Source organism: Aquarana catesbeiana, linkage group LG02 (genome assembly GCF_042186555.1).
Source record: "Aquarana catesbeiana isolate 2022-GZ linkage group LG02, ASM4218655v1, whole genome shotgun sequence".
Taxonomy (NCBI): domain Eukaryota; kingdom Metazoa; phylum Chordata; class Amphibia; order Anura; family Ranidae; genus Aquarana; species Aquarana catesbeiana.
In genome coordinates, this window is record NC_133325.1 from 810,859,212 (window position 1) to 810,882,210 (window position 22,999).

Below are 22,999 nucleotides of genomic sequence, written 5' to 3' on the forward strand. Positions count from 1 at the left end.
CCTGATTGGCCGGGAGGAGAAACAGGAAGACATTACCAAAAAATGTATTCGCTAATGTCACACAACAGGGTGGGCCCAGGGTGTAGTGCTCTACCTGACAGACGCACCCTGCGGCTACCCATCATCACTGGCAGGAACTCACTCTTCTGGCTGGGAGCCTCGTTACCTCCTTCTAAAGATCCTTGCCTGCAATTGTGTGGTCCAGTTCACCTGTTGGCATTATCCAACTGGGATCTGGCACCCAGGGATAGTTTGCACCAATTGGCACAGTGGATGACGTTTGGCAATGGTGGTGATTGCTCTGCTCTATAGACTTGCAATAGTAGTGAATGAGCAGCTGATATATGAACCATTATCTGAAATCCTACAAGATAATACATGTTCGTGCCCACTTCCTCTGCAGTATTGTGCTGATTGATTTGACAGACCAATTTGTTTTGAGAAGGTGGCCATCATAAAAACATCCAGATGCTATAAACGGGAACACGATAGCAGGAAACAGCTCCTTTACCCGACTAGTTTCGTCGCTAAGAGGACTTCCCCCATATCTTTTGACCCGATCACGCTTTAAGAACACAGCCATGTGGTAGCCATTCCACCAACTTTGCCCGTCCGGGCCAACTTCAACCCAGCACCACCCAAGTCTGATTGACTCCACCTGGCGTATGCCTTGTTGGGTCCACCGAGTCCGGTAAGCCTTTTCACTTCTATTGGTGGTGTGTGGGCTCCTGTTACAGATGATTCATACTCTTGTGGAGATTTGTTCCAGAGGACTTTTTTAATTCCCTCCATTGATGTTCTTTCAAAACTTATGACCTTTGAACTGTCAATCCATAGACTTCATTTTGTGACCTCTCCCTAGCGCTACACTTATCTTGTTTTTTGTAGTGCTCTACACCTCCAGACCAACCTTTTTGAAGCCAATTAGAGCCTCAGACTTTAATCGTGTGCTTCCAAAAAAAATAAAAAATCCACGCGCCCGGCGCCCTTGAGGTTTCTCTGGAACCATGGCTGATTGAGATCCCTGTTTGCATAGCTCCAGGTCCAACATCACTTGGCGAAGCCAGCGGCATGAGACCAATTAAACTATATTTTCAGCTAGACATGTGCAGAGAGAAAAAACGTGTTTTCTTTCGTTTCGGATCGATTTGTTAAGTTACTCATTTTGTTTTGTTGCATTCATAACGAAATTCATTTAGTTTAGTTTTGTTAGGCTGCACCGATGGGCACTGATAGGCGATAAGCTGCACCGATGGGCACTGATAGGCGGTAAGCTGCACCGATGGGCACTGATAGGGGTTAAGCTGCACCGATGGGCCCTGATAGGCGGTAAGCTGCACCGATGGGCACTGATAGGCGGTAAGCTGCACCGATGGGCACTGATAGGCGATAAGCTGCACCGATGGGCACTGATAGGCGATAAGCTGCACCGATGGGCACTGATAGGCGATAAGCTGCACCGATGGGCACTGATAGGCGATAAGCTGCACTGATGGGCACTGATAGGCGGTAAGCTGCACCGATGGGCACTGATAGGCGATAAGCTGCACTGATGGGCACTGATAGGCGATAAGCTGCACTGATGGGCACTGATAGGCGATAAGCTGCACTGATGGGCACTAATAGGCGATAAGCTGCACCGATGGGCACTGATAGGCGGTAAGCTGCACTGATGGGCACTAATAGGCGATAAGCTGCACCGATGGGCACTGATAGGCGGTAAGCTGCACCGATGGGCACTGATAGGCGATAAGCTGCACCGATGGGCACTGATAGGCGATAAGCTGCACCGATGGGCACTGATAGGCGTTAAGTTTCCACCGATGGGCACTGATAGGCGATAAGCTGCACCGATGAGCACTGATAGGCGGTAAGCTGCACCGATGGGCACTGATAGGCGTTAAGTTTCCACCGATGGGCACTGATAGGCGATAAGCTGCACCGATGGGCACTGATAGGCGTTAAGCTGCACCGATGGGCACTGATAGGCGGTAAGCTGCACCGATGGGCACTGATAGGGGTTAAGCTGCACCGATGGGCACTGATAGGCGGTAAGCTGCACCGATGGGCACTGATAGGCGTTAAGCTGCACCGATGGGCACTGATAGGCAATAAGCTGCACCGATGGGCACAGATAGGCGGTAAGCTGCACCGATGGGCACTGATAGGCGTTAAGTTTCCACCGATGGGCACTGATAGGCGATAAGCTGCACCGATGGGCACTGATAGGCGATAAGCTGCACCGATGGGCACTGATAGGCGGTAAGCTGCACCGATGGGCACTGATAGGGGTTAAGCTGCACCAATGGGCCCTGATAACAGTGATTAAACGAATGCCTGTGCATAGAAGCGCCATCCGGCGCTCGTGGGCGCGCAATAGCGCCAATGGCGCTAATAGTGCTAACAAACATACGCACATGCGCAATAGTGCCAATAGCTCTAAAAGTGCTAATAAACGTATGCGCATGCGCAATAGCGCCACTTGGCGCCAAAGATAGGCTATTTAAAGAAGACTGTTTCAATGCTGCCTTGCTGTCCGGTCTACAGCGTTTCCTGAGACCCCTGCTACCTTGTTGCCAGTTTTCCTGTATCCAGTATTTACTTGGCTTGTTCCTGACTTACCTGCTTGCTGCCCGCCCCGATCTTGGCTTGGACTCTGACTATTCTCTTGGTTTGCCCTTCTGTACCTGATCTGCCCGCCAGTACCTTGACCCGGCTTGTCTGCACCTCCCTGCTGTCTGCAACCTGCTACGGGACTACAGTGCACCTCCCTGCTGTCTGCAACCTGCTACGGGATTACAGTGCACCTCCCTGCTGTCTGCAACCTGCTACGGGACTACAGTGCACCTCCCTGCTGTCTGCAACCTGCTACGGGACTACAGTGCACCTCCCTGCTGTCTGCAACCTGCTACGGGACTACAGTGCACCTCCCTGCTGACTACAGGATCCTGCCTTCTGCTTCAGTGTTCCAGTCAGGCACTTGTGCCCCTCTGTACTTTCGAGTCCCTGTTCACACCTTCAGGGGTTCTTAGGTCAGAGGTATACGAGAGGCCGTTCTCTGCATTCCGGGCTCTACCTACCAGGTACGTGACACATACTGGCTTTTCGGGACTGAGTCTAGCCAGGATTTGTGGTGGCAACTGTCTCGCGATATAAATGCGTTTCGGTCTGTGGACTTAAAATAAGTGGAAGTCAGTATTGTATCTCCCTCCCCCCTTATTTTAAGATCCAAAAAATTAATCGAACTCAAACTGGATTCATAGTTGAAGTGGATCCCCCTATCGTTCTTGTTTAAACTTTCCATGAACTGACATAAAGAATCATGGGTACCATTCCATAGGAGGAGGACGTCATCAATGTATCTTGCCCACAAGACCAATTCTGGTCTTCGTTGGGCATAGATGACATCCTCCTCCCACTTACCCATGAATAGATTAGCCAGACTGGGGGCAAATTTTGCCCCCATGGCTACTCCCTTCTTCTGCAAGAAGAAGAGATTCCTATGCCAGAAAAAATTGTGAGTTGTAGTATACTCCAATAACTCCATAATAAACTTCTTTTGTTTCCTTGGCAGTGTCACGTCTTTGTACAAATAGTATTTGACTGAGGATATACCCCAAGCATGGGGAATCACCGTGTACAGAGACGTGACATCCGCCGTGACAAGCCAGTAACCACTTTTATATCCACAGTCCCTAAGCAAATTGATGGCATGCCTGCTGTCCTTAATATAAGCAGGTAATGAACGAACCAAGGGCTGCAGGAAGTTATCGATATATTTACCTGCCCTCGAAGTGATAGAGTCTATACCGCTAATTATTGGGCGGCCGGGTGGATGGACTGGGTCCTTATGGATCTTTGGGAGATAATATATGATTGGTATCCGTGATGATACTGGAACCAAAAATAATTTTTCTTTTTTATTTATAACTCCTAATCTGAAACCATTCTGCACAATGCTCTCAAGTTCCCTTTTGTATCTACTTCTAGGGTCTGACCTTAGGGGCATATATGTAGTGGTGTCTCCTACTAATTTGTCCAGCTCCTGGAGGTAATTACTCTTGCTCAAAACCACTATACCCCCCCCCCCCTTGTCAGCTGGTCTCACCACTAGATCCTTTCTTTTACAAAGTTGGTCCAAACCTGATTCCAAGTCTTTGCTCATTTTAATATTTTTGCTTTTTATACCCTCCAAGTCCTTTAGAAGGAGGTCTCTAAACACTTTGATGGAGGCCGGTAGGCCACCTGGTGGGTTAAACAATGAAGCGTTCGCCAAACCTGAATGCTTGACGTTTGTAAGATTATTACTTAATGTGTTAATGGGATTAGTCAACAAATATCGCTTAATATTCAATCTTCTGGTATACTTATGTATATCCATGTAAGTCTGAAATTTATTAAGCGGTTTCGGGGGTGCAAATTTGAGTCCTTTGTCCAGAATAGCAGTTTCATCTGAGGTCAGGGGGATCCCACTAAGATTAAAGATGCCTTGCCCGGTTACACCCGTTTTCTTTTTGCTCCTAATCTTCCTCCCCCCTCTGACTCCTCTCTTTCTTCTATTGGTCGTTGGAAATTTTGTTCCCCTCTGGGAAAACCCCAATGCTGGGGTTGTGAGTACTCCTCCCGATGAAAACGTCGGGGGGTAAACTCATCCCTTTGTGTATTCCTTTGATTGGGGTAAGGAGGCTGGTGCCAAGATGGCTGGTCGTACCCCCTATCTCTCCTAGGGGTATAATATCCCTGGTTTGACCCTCCATAGTCATCACTATCTCCACCATAATGCCCGTCCAATGGCTGAAAGCGATTATGTGTAGGTATCGGATATTATGGCTATAAACTTTCTATTTCATTCTATTCTATTCTAAATTCAAATTTCGGAAGACGGCTATGTCTTTGTTTTATTCCATTTTTCCAAAATTCGAATTTCAAACAGAGGACTATATTCTTTCTATTGTATTCTATTCAAAGTTAGAATTTTGGAAGACAGCTATATTCTATTTTATTCTATTTGAAATTCGGAAGATTTGGTATATTCTTTCTATTTTATTCTATTCTATTTGAAATTCAAACTTCGGAAGACAGCTATATTCTTTTTATTTTATTCTATTCTATTCAAAATTCAGATTTTGGAAAATGGCTATATTCTTTCTATTTTATTTGAGATTTAAATTCTGGAGGACGGCTATATTCTTTTCATTTTATTCTTTTATATTTGAAATTCGAATTTCGGAAGATGGCTATATTCGTTCTATTTCATTCTATTCTGTTCTATTCTATTCTAATGGTTTTTGATTCTATTCTATTCTTTAATTTTCTATTCTATCCTTTTTTTATTCTATTCTGTTTTATTCTATTTAATTCCTTTATATTCTATTCTATTTCGTTCTTTTATCTTCCATTCTATATTATTCTATTCTGTTTTATTCTATAAAGCAACCTAGGAATCATCATCTTATTTCACTTTAATACCTTACTGTATTTATTGCAATATGTTTCCATTTCGATAATAATTTGTTTCATTATCATTTATTTCTGATTCGTTGAAATTCGTTACAATTGTGATTTGGAAATTTGGCTGCATGCAAATGACAAAAATGTTGTCCGAATTTCGATTCGTAACAGAAAAAAAATTGCCTAAACTTGTCTAATTTCAGTGTGGAATTCTGATGACCATATTAAGGGTGGTATTCTGATGACCATATTAAGGGTGGTATTCTGATGACCATAGTAAGGGTGGCATTCTGAGGACCATCGTAAGGGTGGAATTTTGAGGACCATAGTAAGGGTGGAATTCTGATGACCATAGTAAGGGTGGCATTCTGATGACCATAGTAAGGGTGGAATTCTGATGACCATAGTAAGGGTGGCATTCTGATGACCATAGTAAGGTTGGCATTCTGATGACCATAGTAAGGGTGGAATTCTGAGGATCATAGTAGGGGGGCATTCTGAGGACCATAGTAAGGGTGGAATTTTAAGGACCATAGTAAGGTTGGCATTCTAAGGACCATGTTAAGGGTGGCATTCTGAGGACCATATTAAGGGTGGCATTCTGAGGACCATATTAAGGGTGGCATTCTGAGGACCATAGTAAGGGTGGCATTCTAAGGACCATGGTAAGGGTGGCATTCTAAGGACCATATTAAGGTTGGAATTCTGAGGACCATATTAAGGGTGGTATTCTGAGGACCATAGTAAGGGTGGCATTTTGAGGACCATAGTAAGGGTGGCATTCTGAGGACCATAGTAAGGGTGGAATTTTGATGACCATAGTAAGGGTGGCATTCTGATGACCTTAGTAAGGGTGGTATTCTAAGGACCATGGTAATGGTGGCATTCTAAGGACCATAGTAAGGGTGGCATTCTGAGGACCATAGTAGGGGTGGAATTCTGATAACCATAATAAGGGTGGAATTCTGATGACCATAGTAAGGGTGGCATTCTGATGACCATAGTAAGGGTGGCATTCTGATGACCATAGTAAGGGTGGAATTCTGATGACCATAGTAAGGGTGGCATTCTGATGACCATAGTAAGGGTGGCATTCTGATGACCATAGTAAGGGTGGCATTCTGATGACCATAGTAAGGGTGGAATTCTGAGGACCATAGTAAGGGTGGAATTCTGATGACCATAGTAAGGGTGGAATTCTGATGACCATAGTAAGGGTGGCATTCTGAGGACCATCGTAAGGGTGGTATTCTGAGGACCATAATAAGGATGGCATTCTGAGGACCATAGTAAGGGTGGAATTTTGAGGACCATAGTAAGGGTGGCATTCAGATGACCATAGTAAGGGTGGAATTTTGAGGACCACAGTAAGGGTGGCATTCTGATGACCATAGTAAGGGTGGAATTCTGAGGATCATAGTAAGGATGGAATTCTGATGACCATAGTAAGGGTGGCATTCTGAGGACCATAGTAAGGGTGAAATTCTAAGGACCATAGTAAGGGTGGCAATCTAAGGACCATATTAAGGGTGGCATTCTGAGGACCATAGTAAGGGTGGCATTCTGATGACCATAGTAAGGATGGAATTCTGATGACCATAGTAGGGGTGGAATTCTGATGACCATAGTAAGGGTGGCATTCTGAGGACCATAGTAAGGGTGGCATTCTGAGGACCATAGTAAGGGTGGAATTTTGAGGACCATAGTAAGGGTGGCATTCTGAGGACCATAGTAAGGGTGGAATTCTGAGGATCATAGTAAGGATGGAATTCTGATGACCATAGTAAGGGTGGCATTCTGAGGACCATAGTACGGGTGGAATTCTAAGGACCATAGTAAGGGTGGCATTATGAGGACCATAGTAGGGGTGGCATTCTGATGACCATAGTAAGTGTGGCATTCTGATGACCATAGTAAGAGTGGCATTCTGATGACCATAGTAAGGGTGGCATTCTGATGACCATAGTAAGGGTGGAATTCTGATGACCATAGTAAGGGTGGCATTATGATGACCATAGTAAGGGTGGCATTCTGAGGACCATCGTAAGGGTGGCATTCTGGGGACCATAGTAAGGGTGGCATTCTGAGGACCATAGTAAGGGTGGCATTCTGAGGACCATAGTAAGGGTGGCATTCTGAGGACCATAGTGAGGGTGGCATTCTAAGGACCATAGTAAGGGTGGCATTCTGAGGACCATAGTAAGGGTGGCATTCTGAGGACCATACTAAGGGTGGAATTCTGATGACCATAGTAGGGGTGGAATTCTGATGACCATAGTAAGGGTGGCATTCTGAGGACCATAGTAAGGGTGGCATTCTGAGGACCATAGTAAGGGTGGAATTTTGAGGACCATAGTAAGGGTGGCATTCTGAGGACCATAGTAAGGGTGGAATTCTGAGGATCATAGTAAGGATGGAATTCTGATGACCATAGTAAGGGTGGCATTCTGAGGACCATAGTACGGGTGGAATTCTAAGGACCATAGTAAGGGTGGCATTATGAGGACCATAGTAGGGGTGGCATTCTGATGACCATAGTAAGTGTGGCATTCTGAGGACCATAGTACGGGTGGAATTCTAAGGACCATAGTAAGGGTGGCATTATGAGGACCATAGTAGGGGTGGCATTCTGATGACCATAGTAAGTGTGGCATTCTGATGACCATAGTAAGAGTGGCATTCTGATGACCATAGTAAGGGTGGCATTCTGATGACCATAGTAAGGGTGGAATTCTGATGACCATAGTAAGGGTGGCATTATGATGACCATAGTAAGGGTGGCATTCTGAGGACCATCGTAAGGGTGGCATTCTGGGGACCATAGTAAGGGTGGCATTCTGAGGACCATAGTAAGGGTGGCATTCTGAGGACCATAGTGAGGGTGGCATTCTAAGGACCATAGTAAGGGTGGCATTCTGAGGACCATAGTAAGGGTGGCATTCTGAGGACCATACTAAGGGTGGAATTCTGATGATCATAGTAAGGGTGGCATTCTGTTGACCAGTGGCGACCCGTCTATAGGGGGAGCACGGGTGCCGCCCTACCATCCATGCGTCCGCGGGCTCCTTGATCAACATGCAAGGCGCCAGATGCATGGATTGCAATGGGGGATTTTTTTTTCCTCGAAGCACTTGATTAGAGCCTGAGGCTCTAATTGGCTTCAAGAAAGGGTGGGGCGGAGCGCATAGCACTGCTCCCGAAGCCCACCCAGTTGCGTGACAATAGTGAATTAATATTCGCTATTGTCACACTTATTCTCCTCCTGACCAATCAGGAAGCGGGTCCTGAGAAGCAGAAAAAAAAGGAGAAGCTACCCTATTGGCCGAGGGAGGAGGAGGGACGTTCTGCCTGGGGTAAGTGTTACGGGTGACCGGCTGACTGGGGGGGGGTTGTGCACCATTCCCCCCCCAATAAAATATACCACTGGCCACCATTGCCATTGACCCACACTCATTTAGTTTATTATGGGGGTTCCTTTCGGGGTGAAAAGGTTGAGAGATGAACCTGTAGATAACACTTTAAAGCGGGAGTTCACCCAAACCGCAAAAAAAAAAAAAATTAAAAGCCAGCAGCTACAAATACTGCAGCTGCAGACTTTTAATACATGGCCACTTACCTGTCCCTGGGTCCAGCGATGTCGGCAGGCGACGCCGAGAACCCGTTTGGTTCTCGGCAGCTGCTGCCGCCATCCTAGGTGAGGGAATCAGGAAGTGAAGCATTGCGGCTTCACTTCCCGGTTCCCTACTGCGCATGCGCGAGTCGCGCTGCGCATCGTAACTGGTCCCCGCTATCTCCTGGGAGCTGTGTGTTTCCCAGGAGACAGCGCGGAGGGACAGGAAGAGGCATAGACTCCCATGGGAGTCTATGCCGGAAGTGCTTGCAAATACCTGTCTTAGACAGGTATCTGCACCCCCCTCCCCCCTGAAAGGTGCCAAATGTGACACCGGAGGGGGGGAGGGTTCCGAAAAGCGGAAGTTCCATTTTTGTGTGGAACTCCGCTTTAAGTAGTAATAATAGCGCAGCCATCATATTTCACCTAATAATCTTTGATTTCCCCCAATAGGAGCAGCTGTAGGGACAACAAGCCCAAATACATACCCTATGGATACCCCGGTGCAGCTCAACATTCCAGACAAATGCAACTTATTGGATAGTGACTCTGTGGAGTGGAAAAAGGACGACAAACGTCTAAGCCGAAAGAAACCTAAAGATCCTCCACAAACAGACCCGGTTCCCGGGTGTAACTGCAAAATTCTACCCAACGGAACTCTGTATCTTCAACGCCTGGAAAAAGAGGGAGAAATGACGTACTTCGTAGAGTTGCATGACGGGGGTGGAATATCGAAGTGTAATAAACCAGTGACCGTGATCGGGCAATGTGAGTGACACCAAATTATGTCTACTGCTACATGTTATACATGTTATATGTGCTCTTCCTCCAGACCAGCTCAGATTGGTGCAGCTTTTATTGGAATGTCATCTGTATTCTATTCATGACAGTACTACATACACTACACATCTCCCTCTATAGAAAGTCCCTGAAAGTTTTCAAACATGGGGCTCTTCAGGCATGGGGGAGTAATCCATCATTGGTGTCAGTGGGAGGAATAGTGCCCCATCATTGGTGTCAGTGGGAGGAATAGTGCTCCATCATTGGTGTCAGTGGGAGGAATAGTGCCCCATCATTGGTAGCAGTGGGAGGAATAGTGCCCCATCATTGGTGTCAGTGAGAGGAATAGTGCCCCATCATTGGTGTCAGTGGGAGGAATAGTGCCCCATCATTGGTGTCAGTGGGAGGAATAGTGCCCCATCATTGGTAGCAGTGGGAGGAATAGTGCCCCATCATTGGTGTCAGTGAGAGGAATAGTGCCCCATCATTGGTGTCAGTGGGAGGAATAGTGCCCCATCATTGGAAGCAGTGGGAGGAATATTGCCCCATCATTGGTATCAGTGGGAGGAATAGTGCCCCATCATTGGTGTCAGTGAGAGGAATAGTGCCCCATCATTGGTATCAGTGAAAGGAATAGTGCCCCATCATTGGTATCAGTAGGAGGAATAGTGTCCCATCATTGGTGTCAGTGGGAAGAATAGTGCCCCATCATTGGTATCAGTAGGAGGAATAGTGTCCCATCATTGGTGTCAGTTTGAAGAATAGTGCTGCATCATTTTTGTGTCAGTGGAAGGAATAGTGCCCCATCATTGGTGTCAGTGAGAGGAATAGTGCCCCATCATTGGTGTCAGTGGGAGGAATAGTGTCCCATCATAGGTGTCAGTGGGAAGAATAGTGCTCCATCATTTTTGTGTCAGTGGAAGGAATAGTGCCCCATCATTGGTGTCAGTGAGAGGAATAGTGCCCCATCATTGGTGTCAGTGGGAGGAATAGTGCCCCACCCATCATTGGAGCACAGGTGTGTCAGGAGGAAGGTGTCTCTGAAGCTCCTCCAGGTGATCCGTGTGAGAGGGGAGTGGTGGTGAAATCTCTCCCAGCTCTCCTGGCCCCTTTCTGGGGAAGCCATGGAGGACAGTGGGGCCTCTCCTTCTGGAAGCTCCCAGCCATCTCCTGGGCCATCAGGTGACATGCCTGCTCCTGAACAAACCATGGCTGGGGATCTCTCTGCCCCTGGTGAAGATGAAGGTTCCGGGGCCATCCGGGAGCGAGTGGTGGCCGGTGTCTTGTCGATTAGTGCCTTCCGTCGAATAATGCATCCACTACGTAACACCAGCTGATTCCCCTATCAGCTGGCATGACATAAGACTGCACATGCGCAGTTCGTCGGATGCATTTTCCGACGGGAGTTACAGAACACAGTGGAGAGGCACAGTGTAGGAGAGGCTAGAGGAGATACTTTGAGCTCCGATTCCCGGGGACCCACTCGGTGAAAACCCACCAAACTCGGCACACTTTTAGGGAACACCGCTGGCTGCATGTGGTCCAGGGAACCAAACGGCAGCCGGTACCGACTCCCGAAAGTGAGCCGCTTGCTTCATTTTTCCGCTGGCAGAAAGTGTAGGAGAGGCTCGGGAGATATTTTGAGCTCCTGTATCCGAGGACCCACTCCATGAAAACCCACCAAACTTGGCACACTTATAAGGAAGACCCATGGCTGCAAGTGAAAAAAATTTCGGGTCCAGCGAACCAAAGGGCAGCCGGTACCAAATCTCCAAAGTGGGCCACTCGCTTCATTTTTCTGCCTGGGGGAAAAAATGGGCGACTTTGAGCTACGGTTTCTGGGGACCCACTGGGTCAAATCCCACACTTATAGGGGAGAGCCATGACTATATGTGCAAGAAATTTCGGCTCCAGGGACCCAAAGGAAGGCCAGTACCGACTCCCCAAAGTTGGCCCCTCACTTAACATGGGAGTCTATGGGGAAACCAGGCAAAATTGTGACGGATTTCACTTATCGCTCAACCATTCGACGACCAAACAGCCTAGCGACACCAAACTTGCACACCTTTTTCCCAGATATCACAGCTACACCTCATAAAAATGTGGAGGTCCAAAATGTTGACCATCTTCACGGTACCGGTGCTCCCTGACCATGGGTTACAAAATTACAAAGCTTGGGGGTGATGTAGAGACACTCTATGGGTACCCCCACACCAAACCGGGGTCCGTTACCCCAACCGGAACTCTCCGGTTACCGGAAAATGGCACTTTGAAACGGTGTAGCTCGGACCCGGTTCACCGGGGAAGGCTCCGGTAGGTCTCATTTGAATATTTCAGGCCTCTTCTACAGAATGGCATCCACTTTTGAGGACCAGTGGACCCCTCACAAAACACCGGCAAAGACGTGCGTGGCGCTCTCCGGTTCTATGGGTCTTAAAAATGCACAGACCCTGGGAGGCTGTGGGGATGCTTTTCAGGTACTCACTGGCCAAGTTTGGGGTCCAGGGAACGTTTGGCGGTCGGGGGCACCCCAAAAGGTCAACCGGTAGAAACCGCACATTTAACATTGTAGTCTATGGGAAACTCAGTCAAATTGGGGGGCTGATATTTCCTCGGCTGTTGGGGTTTGGAACACCAAACTTGGCACACTTGTAGGGGAGACGATGCACTACATGTGGTCCACATTGGGGTTCCCAGACCCTACGGTTGGCCCGTAACCATCTCCCAAAGGCGGCACCACTAGGGCAGTAAAACCGGTTCTGCTACTCAGAAAATTCAGATTTAGGTTCTGGCGTCTACCGGTCGGATGACTTTGAGGGCTCATATCTCCGGAACCCCAAATTTGGTGTGCTGGCTCATGGGATCTAGATCTACAACATATACAAAAATTGGACTCCTAGCTCAAACGGTTCAGAAGATGACTTTCCTGGAGCCCAAAAAATGCTTGAGATTTGAAAGTTAGGTCGACACAAAGCATGCATGGTGGTTTTCAGAAAAGTCATTTCGGGCACCTTTCGTTCCAGAGACCTCAAATTTGGCCTGCAGCTAAGGGGGCCTCTATGAACCCCCAACTACCGAGTTTGAAGTTCCTGTGACCTACGGTTCCGGAGATATGGACCGGTAAAGCGAAAAGTTCATACTGGCCATGGGGCACCAAGGGACCGGTTCCGATCTCGCTACCCCCTCGGCCTTGGTGGGCACCATGGGTCGTTCCCCTTTGGAAGTCCATATCTCCCCCATACTTTGAGCTAGAGACCCCAAATTTGGCAGTTCGGTACCGGTGGATTTTAGACACAAGATCCGGGTAGACTGACCCTCATGCGCAGTACGTCACATCACTCCAGCTGATTTCCCGATCAGCTGGCGTGACGTATCGACTGCACATGCACAGTACGTCATATGCATTTTCCGACAGGAGGCAAGCCATAGGGAGCGTGTGGAGGGAGAGAATCTTAAAGAGGGTGTCCCGCGAAAAATGTTTTAAAAGTCAGCAGCTACAAATACTGCAGCTGCTGACTTTTGAAATAAGGACACTTACCTGTCCCAGGGTCCAGCGATGTCGGCACCCGAGACTGAATCGTCCCTCGGTCCTCAGGTGCTGCCACCGCCATTCTCTGTAAGGGAATCAGGAAGTGAAGCGTTGCGGCTTCACTTCCTGGTTCCCTACTGCGCATGCGCCAGTTGCGCTGCGCTTCCTTACTGGTCCCCGCTGCCTCTGGGACCTGTGTGTGTCCCAGCAGACAGCACGGGGGGAGGGGACGGGAGGGGGCGTAGACTCCCGTGGGAGTCTTCTCTGAAAGTAGGTGCAAATACCTGTCTTAGACAGGTATCTGCACCCCCCTCCCCCCTGAATGGTGCCAAATGTGTCACCGGAGGGGTCGGGTTCCGAAAAGCGGAGGTTCAATTTTTGTGTGAACATCCACTTTAAATGTAAGATTCTGCCTCGCTCTCTGTGGTGTAACGTATCGACTGGGCATGCGCAGTTCGTCGTATGCATTTTTCAACGAGAGGCAAGCCACGGGAGCGCGTGGACAGAGAACACTGACGTAAGAGAGAACTCCACAGGGAACACTGACTAAGGGAGAACTCCGCAGGGAACACTGACGTAAGGAAGAACTCCGTTGGCTTAATAACGTCAGCGGCAACACCGTATCCAGTCCCGCCCCCAACACACCCCTAGGCTGCTCTAGAGAAAGGGGGCAAGCGCCATGCATAAGCAGTGTATTTGTCAGGGAAGCTTGGATTGACACAGCGGTGCTAGCGGGAGGGCCAACGTCTGTGCTTCCAGAGGGGGGCGGGGCCCTGAATAGCTATGTATGTGTAAGTGACCTACACTGCAGTTTAAGAAAGCCCATCAGAGATCCCGTTCCCAAGAGCTTGCAATCTATTAAAATGACATACAGTTTATCTCTGTTTACTCTTTGTTCTTTTGACAAGTGTGCTTTAGATAGAGCATGTCAAGCCGTAGCTGTGCTCCCTGAGGATATGCTGATCGCCAATCCGTGCTGCTGCTGGAGGGAGCCCAGGTGACCATAAATGAGCCCTACAGACTTGGTCATGGTGAGTGACCAAGTCACCAAGTGGTACATCCCCCACACCATCCCATACCCCACTCCATCTCCCCTGAGGACTTAGGACCCTCTAGGCAACTCACCTGGGGACTGGGACCCTCTAGGCCACTCACCTGTGGACAGGGACACCCATTTTCCCTGGGGACTGAGACCCCCTTCTCCCATGGGGACTGGGACACCTTCTCCCCTGGGGACAGGGACCCCTTCTCACCCGGGGACTGGGATCCTATCTCACCTGGGGACAGGACCTCCATCTCCCCTGAGGACAGGGAACCCACCTCCACTAAGAACAGGAACCTGATCACCCTGTGTGTGCCAAACTCACCTCCCTGCCCCTGTGTGTGCCAACCTCACCGTCCTGCCCGATCACCCTGTGTGTGTCAACCTCACCGCCCTGCCTGACATGTGTCCTGTGTGAGGGCCCTCCTGTGACAGCTGTTATCAGGACTTTAACCCACTTGGTGATCCCCTTCATGGATGTGCTCTCACTACACGACTGTATATAAGGAATGAAGGCCCAGAGACATGTCCAGGGTACACAGAGGATATATGAGATAGATTATAAGGGATGGAGACCCAGAGACATGTCCAGGGTACATGGAGGATACATGAGATAGATTAGAAGGGATGGAGGCCCAGAGACATGTCCAGGGTACACGGAGGATACATGAGATAGATTATAAGGGATGGAGGCCCAGAGACATGTCCAAGGTACACGGAGGATACATGAGATAGATTAGAAGGGATGGAGGCCCAGAGACATGTCCAGGGTACACGGAGGATACATGAGATAGATTAGAAGGGATGGAGGCCCAGAGACATGTCCAGGGTACACGGAGGATACATGAGATAGATTATAAGGGATGGAGACCCAGAGACATGTCCAGGGTACACAGAGGATACATGAGATAGATTAGAAGGGATGAAGGCCCAGAGACATGTGCAGGGTACACGGAGGATACATGAGATAGATTAGAAGGGATGAAGGCCCAGAGACATGTGCAGGGTACACGGAGGATACATGAGATAGATTAGAAGGGATGAAGGCCCAGAGACATGTCCAGGGTACACAGAGGATACATGAGATAGATTATAAGGGATGGAGGCCCAGAGACATGTCCAGAGGATACATGAGATAGATTAGAAGGGAAAAAAGCCCAGAGATATGTCCAAGCTAGACAGAGGATACATGAAATAGATTATAAGGGATGGAGGCCCAGAGACATGTCCAGGGTACACGGAGGATACATGAGATAGATTAGAAGGGATGAAGGCCCAGAGACATGTGCAGGGTACACGGAGGATACATGAGATAGATTAGAAGGGATGAAGGCCCAGAGACATGTCCAGGGTACACAGAGGATACATGAGATAGATTATAAGGGATGGAGGCCCAGAGACATGTCCAGAGGATACATGAGATAGATTAGAAGGGAAAAAAGCCCAGAGATATGTCCAAGCTAGACAGAGGATACATGAAATAGATTATAAGGGATTGAGGCCCAGAGACATGTCCAGGGTACACGGAGGATACATGAGATAGATTAGAAGGGATGAAGGCCCAGAGACATGTCCAGGGTACACGGGGGATACATGAGATAGATTATAGGGGATGGAGGCCCAGAGACATGTCCAGGGTACACGGAGGATACATGAGATAGATTATAAGGGATGGAGACCCAGAGACATGTCCAGGGTACACGGAGGATACATGAGATAGATTATAAGGGATGGAGACCCAGAGACATGTCCAGGGTACACAGAGGATACATGAGATAGATTATAAGTGATAAATGACTAGAAACATTTCCAGGGTACACAGAAGACACATGAGTTAGATTAGAAGGGACGGAGGCCTCCTCTGTGTACCCTGGACATGTCTCTGGGCCTCCATCCCTTTTAATCTTACAGTGCAAGGGGGAACTTTGTGAACCCTGATGAAAAGGGGAACACTGATGTAAAGGGCAATGCTGCAGACTCTGATGTAGTTAGGAACTCCTTACATCAGAGTTCCTTTTTAGATCATGCTCTGCATCATTTTTCTTTACATCTGAGTTCCTTTGCACTGCAAGGGGGAATCCTGCAGACTCTGATGTAAAGGTAAATGCCGGTAGCTCTGATGTGGGGGGGGGAACTCTGCTGACCAGAGACCACCTTCCACAGAGTGATCGGGCAAGACGGTAAGGTTGGCAAACACAGGGGCAGGGAGGTGAGTTTGGCACACACAGGGTGATCAGGTTCCTGTTCTTAGTGGAGGTGGGTTCCCTGTCCCCAGGTGAGATAGGATCCCAGTCCCCGGGTGAGAAGGGGTCCCAGTCCCCAGGTGAGAAGGGGTCTCAGTCCCCAGGGAAAATGGGTGTCCCAGTCCCCAGGTGAGTTGCCTAGAGGGTTGGCCCTCCGGCTAGCACCGCTGTGTCAATCCAAGCTTCCCTGACAAATACACTGCTTATGCATGGCGCTTGCCCCCTTTCTCTAGAGCAGCCTAGGGGTGTGTTGGGGGCGGGGCTGGATGCGGTGTTGCCACTGACGTTATTAAGCCAGCGGGGTTCTTCCTTACGTCAGTGTTCCCTGCAGAGTTCTTCCTTACGTCAGTGTTCCCTGTAGAGTTCTCTCTTACCGTCAGTGTTCTCTTTCCGCGCGCTCCCGTGGCTTGCCTCTCGTCAAAAAATGCATACGACAAACTGCGCATGCCCAGTCGATACGTCACGCCACAGAGAGCGAGGCAGAATCTTACATTTAAAGTGGAGGTTCACACAAAAATTGAACCTCTGCTTTTCGGAACCCGACCCCTCCGGTGACACATTTGGCACCATTCAGGGGGGAGGGGGGTGCAGATACCTGTCTAAGACAGGTATTTGCACCTACTTCCGGCGTAGTCTCCCACGGGAGTCTGTGCCCCCTCCCGTCCCTACCCCCCGTGCTGTCTGCTGGGACACACACAGGTCCCAGAGGCAGCGGGGACCAGTAAGGAAGCGCAGCGCGACTGGCGCATGCGCAGAAGGGAACCAGGAAGTGAAGCCGCAACGCTTCACTTCCTGATTCCCTTACAGAGAATGGCGGTGGCAGCACCCGAGGACCGAGGGACGATTCAGTCTCGGGTGCCGACATCGCTGGACCCTGGGACAGGTGAGTGTCCTTATTTTAAAAGTTAGCAGCTGCAGTATTTTTAAAAAAATTTCGCGGGACTCCCTCTTTAAGATTCTCTCCCTCCGCACGCTCCCTATGGCTTGCCTCCCATCGGAAAATGCATATGACGAACTGTGCATGTGCAGTCGATACGTCACGCCAGCTGATCGGGAAATCAGCTGGAGTGATGTGACGTACTGCGCATGCGCAGTATGTAGGAGGCATTTTTGGACAGGAGGCAATAATCAACATTACACCGGTGTAGTGTTGATTATTGCCTCCCGTTGAAAAATGCATACTACGAGTCCCCTCTTTCCTGGGGTGGTATTTTGGGCTCAATCGGAGAGAAACTTCCACACGGTTGCTCGCAGGAGGGTCGGTCTACCCGGATCTTGTGTCTAAAATCCACCGGTACCGACCTGCCAAATTTGGGGTCTCTAGCTCAAAGTATTGGGGAGATATGGACTTCCAAAGGGGACTGACCCATGGTGCCCACCAAGGCCGAGGGGGCAGCGAGATCGGAACTGGTCCCTTGGTGCCCCATGGCCAGTATGAACTTTTCGTTTACCGGTCCAAATCTCTGGAACTGTAGGTCACAGGAACTTCAAACTTGGTAGTTGGGGGTTCATAGAGGCCCCCTAGCTGCAGGCCAAATTTGAGGCCTCTGGAACAAAAGGTGCCCGAAATGACTTTTCTGAAACCACCATGCATGCTTTGTGTCGACCTAACTTTCAAATCTCAAGCATTTTTTGGGCTCCAGGAAAGTCATCTTCCGAACCGTTTGAGCTAGGAGTCCAATTTTTAATATGTTGTAGATCTAGATCCCATGAGCCGGCACACCAAATTTGGGGTTCCGGAGATATGAGCCCTCAAAGTTATCCAACCGGTAGACGCCAGAACCTAAGTCTGAATTTTCTGAGTAGCAGAACCGGTTTTACCGCCCTAGGGGTGCCGTCTTTGGGAGATGGTTACGAGCCAACCGTAGGGTCTAGGAACCCCAATGTGAACCACATGTAGTTCATCGTTTCCCCTACAAGTGTGCCAAGTTTGGTGTTCCTAACCCCAACAGCCGAGGAAATATCAGCCCCCCAAGTTAACTGAGTTTCCCATAGACTCCAATGTTAAACGTGCGGTTTCTACCGGTTGACCTTTTGGGGGGCCACCTGCCCGCCAAACGTTCCTTGGACCCCAAACTTGGCCAATGAGTACCTGAAGAGCATCCCCACAGCCTCCTGGTGTCGGTGTATTTTTAAGACCCATAGAACCGGAGAGCGCCGTGCACGTCTTTGCCGGTGTTTTGTGAGGGGTCCACTGGTCCTCGAAAGTGGATGCCATTCTGTAGAAAAGGCCTGAAATATTCAAATGAGACCTACCGGAGCCTTCCCCGGTGAACCGGGTCCGAGCTACACCGTTTCAAAGTGCCATTTTCCGTTAACCAGAGGGTTCAGGTTGGAGTACCGGACCCCGGTTCGGTGTGGGGGTACCCATAGAGTGTCTCTACATCACCCCCAAGCTTTGTAATTTTGTAACCCATGGTCAGGGAGCACCGGTACCGTGAAGACAGTCAACATTGTGGCCCCGGTAAATCCCCGGTAAAAGGTTCCCGAACCTCCACATTTTTATGAGGTGTAGCTGTGATATCTGGGAAAAAGGGGTGCAAGTTTGGTGTCGCTAGCCCATTTGGTCGTCGAATGGTTGAGCGATAAGTGAAATCCGTCACAATTTTGCCTGGTTTCCCCATAGACTCCCATGTTAAGTGAGGGGCCTAATTTGGGGAGTCGGTACCAGCCTTCCTTCGGTTCCCTGGACCCAAAATTTCTTGCACGTATAGCCATGGGTCCTCCCTATAAGTGTGCCTAATTTGGTGGGATTTGACCTGGTGGGTCCCCAGAAACCGTAGCTCAAATTCGCCCGTTTTTTCCCCCAGGCGGAAAAATAAAGCGAGTGGCCCAATTTGGGGAGTCGGTACCGGCTACCCTTTAGTTCCCTGGACCCGAAATTTCTTTCACCTGCAGCCATTGATCTTCCCGATAAGTGTGCCAAGTTTGGTGGGTTTTTATTGAGTGGGTCCCCGGATACAGGAGCTCAAAGTATCTCCTCTAGCCTGTCCTACACTGCCTTTCCACTGTTTTCTGTGACTCCCGTCGGAAAATGCCTCCCTCTAGCCTGTCCTACACTCCTACACTGTTTTCTCTTCCTGTCAGCGGAAAAATGAAGCAAGGGACTCACTTTCGGGAGTCGGTACCGGCTGCCCTTCGGTTCCCTGGACCCAAAATGTTTCCACATGCAGCCATGGGTGTTCCCTAAAAGTGTGCCAAGTTTGGTGGGTTTTCACCAAGTGGGTCCCCGGATACAGGAGCTCAAAGTATCTCCTCTAGCCTGTCCTACACTGCCTTTCCACTGTTTTCTGTGACTCCCGTTGGAAAATGCCTCCGATGAACTGCACATGTGCAGTCGATACACCAAGCCAGCTGATCGGGAAATCAGCTGGTGTGACGTCATGCACTGCACATGCGCAGTACGTAGGAGGCATTATTCGATAGGAGGCACTCATCGACACAACACCGAGCTCCTGTATCCGGGGACCCACTCAATAAAAACCCACCAAACTTGGCACACTTATAGGGAAGACCCATAGCTACTAGCCTTCCTTCGATTCCCTGGAGCCAAAATTTCTTGCACATATAGTCATGGCTCTCCCCTATAAGTGTGCCAAATTCGGTGGGATTTGACCCAGTGGGTCCCCAGAAACCAGAGCTCAAAGTCGCCCGTTTTTTCCCCCAGGCGGAAAAATAAAGTGAGTGGCCCATTTTGGGGATTTAGTACCGGGTGCCCTTTGGTTCTTTGGACCCGAAATTTCTTCCACCTGCAGCCATGGGTCTTCCCTATAACTGTGCCAAGTTTGGTGGGTTTTTATGGAGGGAGTCCCTGGATACAGGAGCTCAAAATATCTCCCGAGCCTCTCCTACACTTTCTGCCAGCGGAAAAATGAAACAAGCGGCTCATTTTCGGGAGTCAGTACCGGCTGCCGTTCGGTTCCCTGGACCCAAAATTTCTACCACATACAGCCAGTGGTGTTCCCTAAAAGTGTGCCAAGTTTGGTGGGTTTTCACAGAGTGGGTCCCCCGGAATCAGAGCTCAAAGTATCTCTTCTAGCCTCTCCTACACTGTGCCTCTCCACTGTGTTCTGTGACTCCCGTCGGAAAATGCATCCGACGAACTGCGCATGTGCAGTCTTACGTCATGCCAGCTGATAGGGGAATCAGCTGGTGTGACGTAGGGGATGCATTATTCGACGGGAGGCACTAATCGACAAGACATCGGGATTAAGGTCCTGAATAGGGAGAGAGACAAGCTGTACAAGCTCAGAGTGGAGCTGAAGCGCCTGAGAAGGCAGCGTGAGGGCTTGCATAGCCAGAGACGTGGGTCCATGGATCCGGAGATCCAACTGGCCAAGGTTCGGGTGGAACACCAAGAAACCATTGTGGCCATGATGGAAGGCAGAGATGGGCCCTTTAAAGAAAAATTTTGCAATGATAAAAGGTTTGCGAGGATGACAAAGATGGAGGTGGAGGAGGAGGAGACCCCCAGTTCTGACCCCCTGCCCCCTCAGGGAGAGGTAAGCAGTCCCCTGCCTTCCCAGGACTCAGGAGGCATGCTCAGGGCCATCCAGTTTGGTGATGAGGACATAACTGATAATGTGCCTGATAATGTCAAGCCCCAAGCAGGGAATGAATCTGTTTTTGTACCATCTAACACCAAGAGCAATGTTGAAAGTGTGCCCAGTGACACTCAAGTTTCTAATGCTATGTGTAGCAATGTTGTACCTTCTGATGCTGCAGCGCACTTTGGGCACCCTGGGATCTGGTCTTGGGTCTCTGGCTTCTGCTGGGGGTCCAAGAAGAAATGTGGTAATTCTCAAATGGTAAGGTGGTGCAATCCCTCCAGCACGGCGTGCAGTGGTAGATTTAATTTTGGAGATGGGTTTTGGGGCAAATGACCTGTATGCTCTAATACATGTAGCTGGGACATGGGATTATACCATTAGTTTCACCAGGCCAGAGGGTCTTGACCTGTTCTGGGAGCGATATGAGGCTCGGTGCAGGTCAAGACCTGAATGGGAAGGTCTGGCCCCAGTTGCGGTTTCGCAAAGGTCTACAGTGAAAAAGATAACCATCATACTCACCAATGAGAGTGTTCCTGCTCGGGACCTAGAGGTCTGGTTAAGGAACTATGGTGAGGTTTTGACTAAGCCCAGCAAAATCCTTAATGAGCGTAACATCTGGACTGGGGTTGGTCAGTAACAGTCAGGTTGGCCAGGGATGGGAATGTTGTCCGTCACCTGCCCTCCTCAGCTTTTATAGGGAGGGATAGGATGACTATTTTCTACCCTGGTCAGCCGAAGCTGTGTCACCGCTGTGGAGAAAAGGGGCATTTGAGCTCTTCCTGTTCAGCCTTGATATGTTCAGTGTGTCGGGGTCAGGGTCATATGGCTAAGGACTGCACCAAGATGATCAGGTGCAACCTGTGCCTGCGCCTTGGCCACCCCTGCAGCAGATGTCCTGAAGCCTGGCACAATATGGAGAAGGAGGTACTAGATGACTTGTCAAGGCTGGACAGGATGGAGGGTGAGGCCCCTGGTGTACCATCCTCTTCTGCGGTGACTGACTCCCCTGGTCCTGCTCAGGGTCCCTCCCCAGTTCCTGTGGCCACCCCTCCTGTGTCTGTAAGTATTCCTTCTGTATCTGTCTCTGGGTCCTCCCAGCCTACTGTACCCTCTTCTCATGTGTCAGAACCTTCCAAGTCTGTGCCCCCCCGAGTCAGTTACCCCCCAGGAGTCTACCCCTCCTAAGTCTGATTCAAAGGGAGCACCCCCCCCTCCAGGAGTGGTAGTGGGTACTAAAAAGGTCGCTTCTGCCTCTCTAAAAGGAGTCTTCTGTAAAGACTTCAAAGAAAAAAACAGGAGATGAGGGCATCTCTGAAGCTGACCTGCAGTACCTGGAGGAGAGAAGGAAGGTTGGGAAGCGGAAGAAGCAGGTGGTGAGGACGGAAGGGGCTCCAGTGCCTGTCTCCAACCGTCATAGGTCCTCTAATTGGGATATTTCTTCATCTGGAGCTTCTTCGGAGCGAAGTTCTGATTCTGAGATGGAGTTTGAGGCGGCCTCAAGAAAGAGAGAGGTTTCTGGTGATGAGCAGCAGAGGGGAGCTAAGAAGCAATCCACCCAATAACCCAAATGGCGGTTCCCCCTCTGTTAAAAGTGGTGACAATAAATGTCGCGAGCATTAAGTCAGTAAGAGCTCGTTCTATGGCCTTCTTTTTGTTCAGCCAATTAGACGCTGAAATTTTATTTTTGCAAGAGACTAGGCTCTCCTCCTTGGCAGATATTTATATGGCCAATAAAGAGTGGAGGTATGGTCCATCCTACTGCTCTCTTGCGGCCGAGCCTTACGGCGGTGTGGC

At 49.4% G+C, this 22,999-nt stretch overlaps 1 protein-coding gene across 1 annotated transcript in view; it reads left to right on the forward strand.

Annotated features, from left to right (window-relative positions):
- The window catches only part of LOC141129511 (T-cell surface antigen CD2-like), a 76,278-nt gene that overhangs the window by 31,905 nt on the left and 21,374 nt on the right, over positions 1-22,999 (forward strand). The window contains 1 exon segment of the mRNA XM_073617592.1: positions 9,515-9,829. Within this exon segment, the coding sequence (XP_073473693.1) occupies positions 9,515-9,829 (315 nt within the window).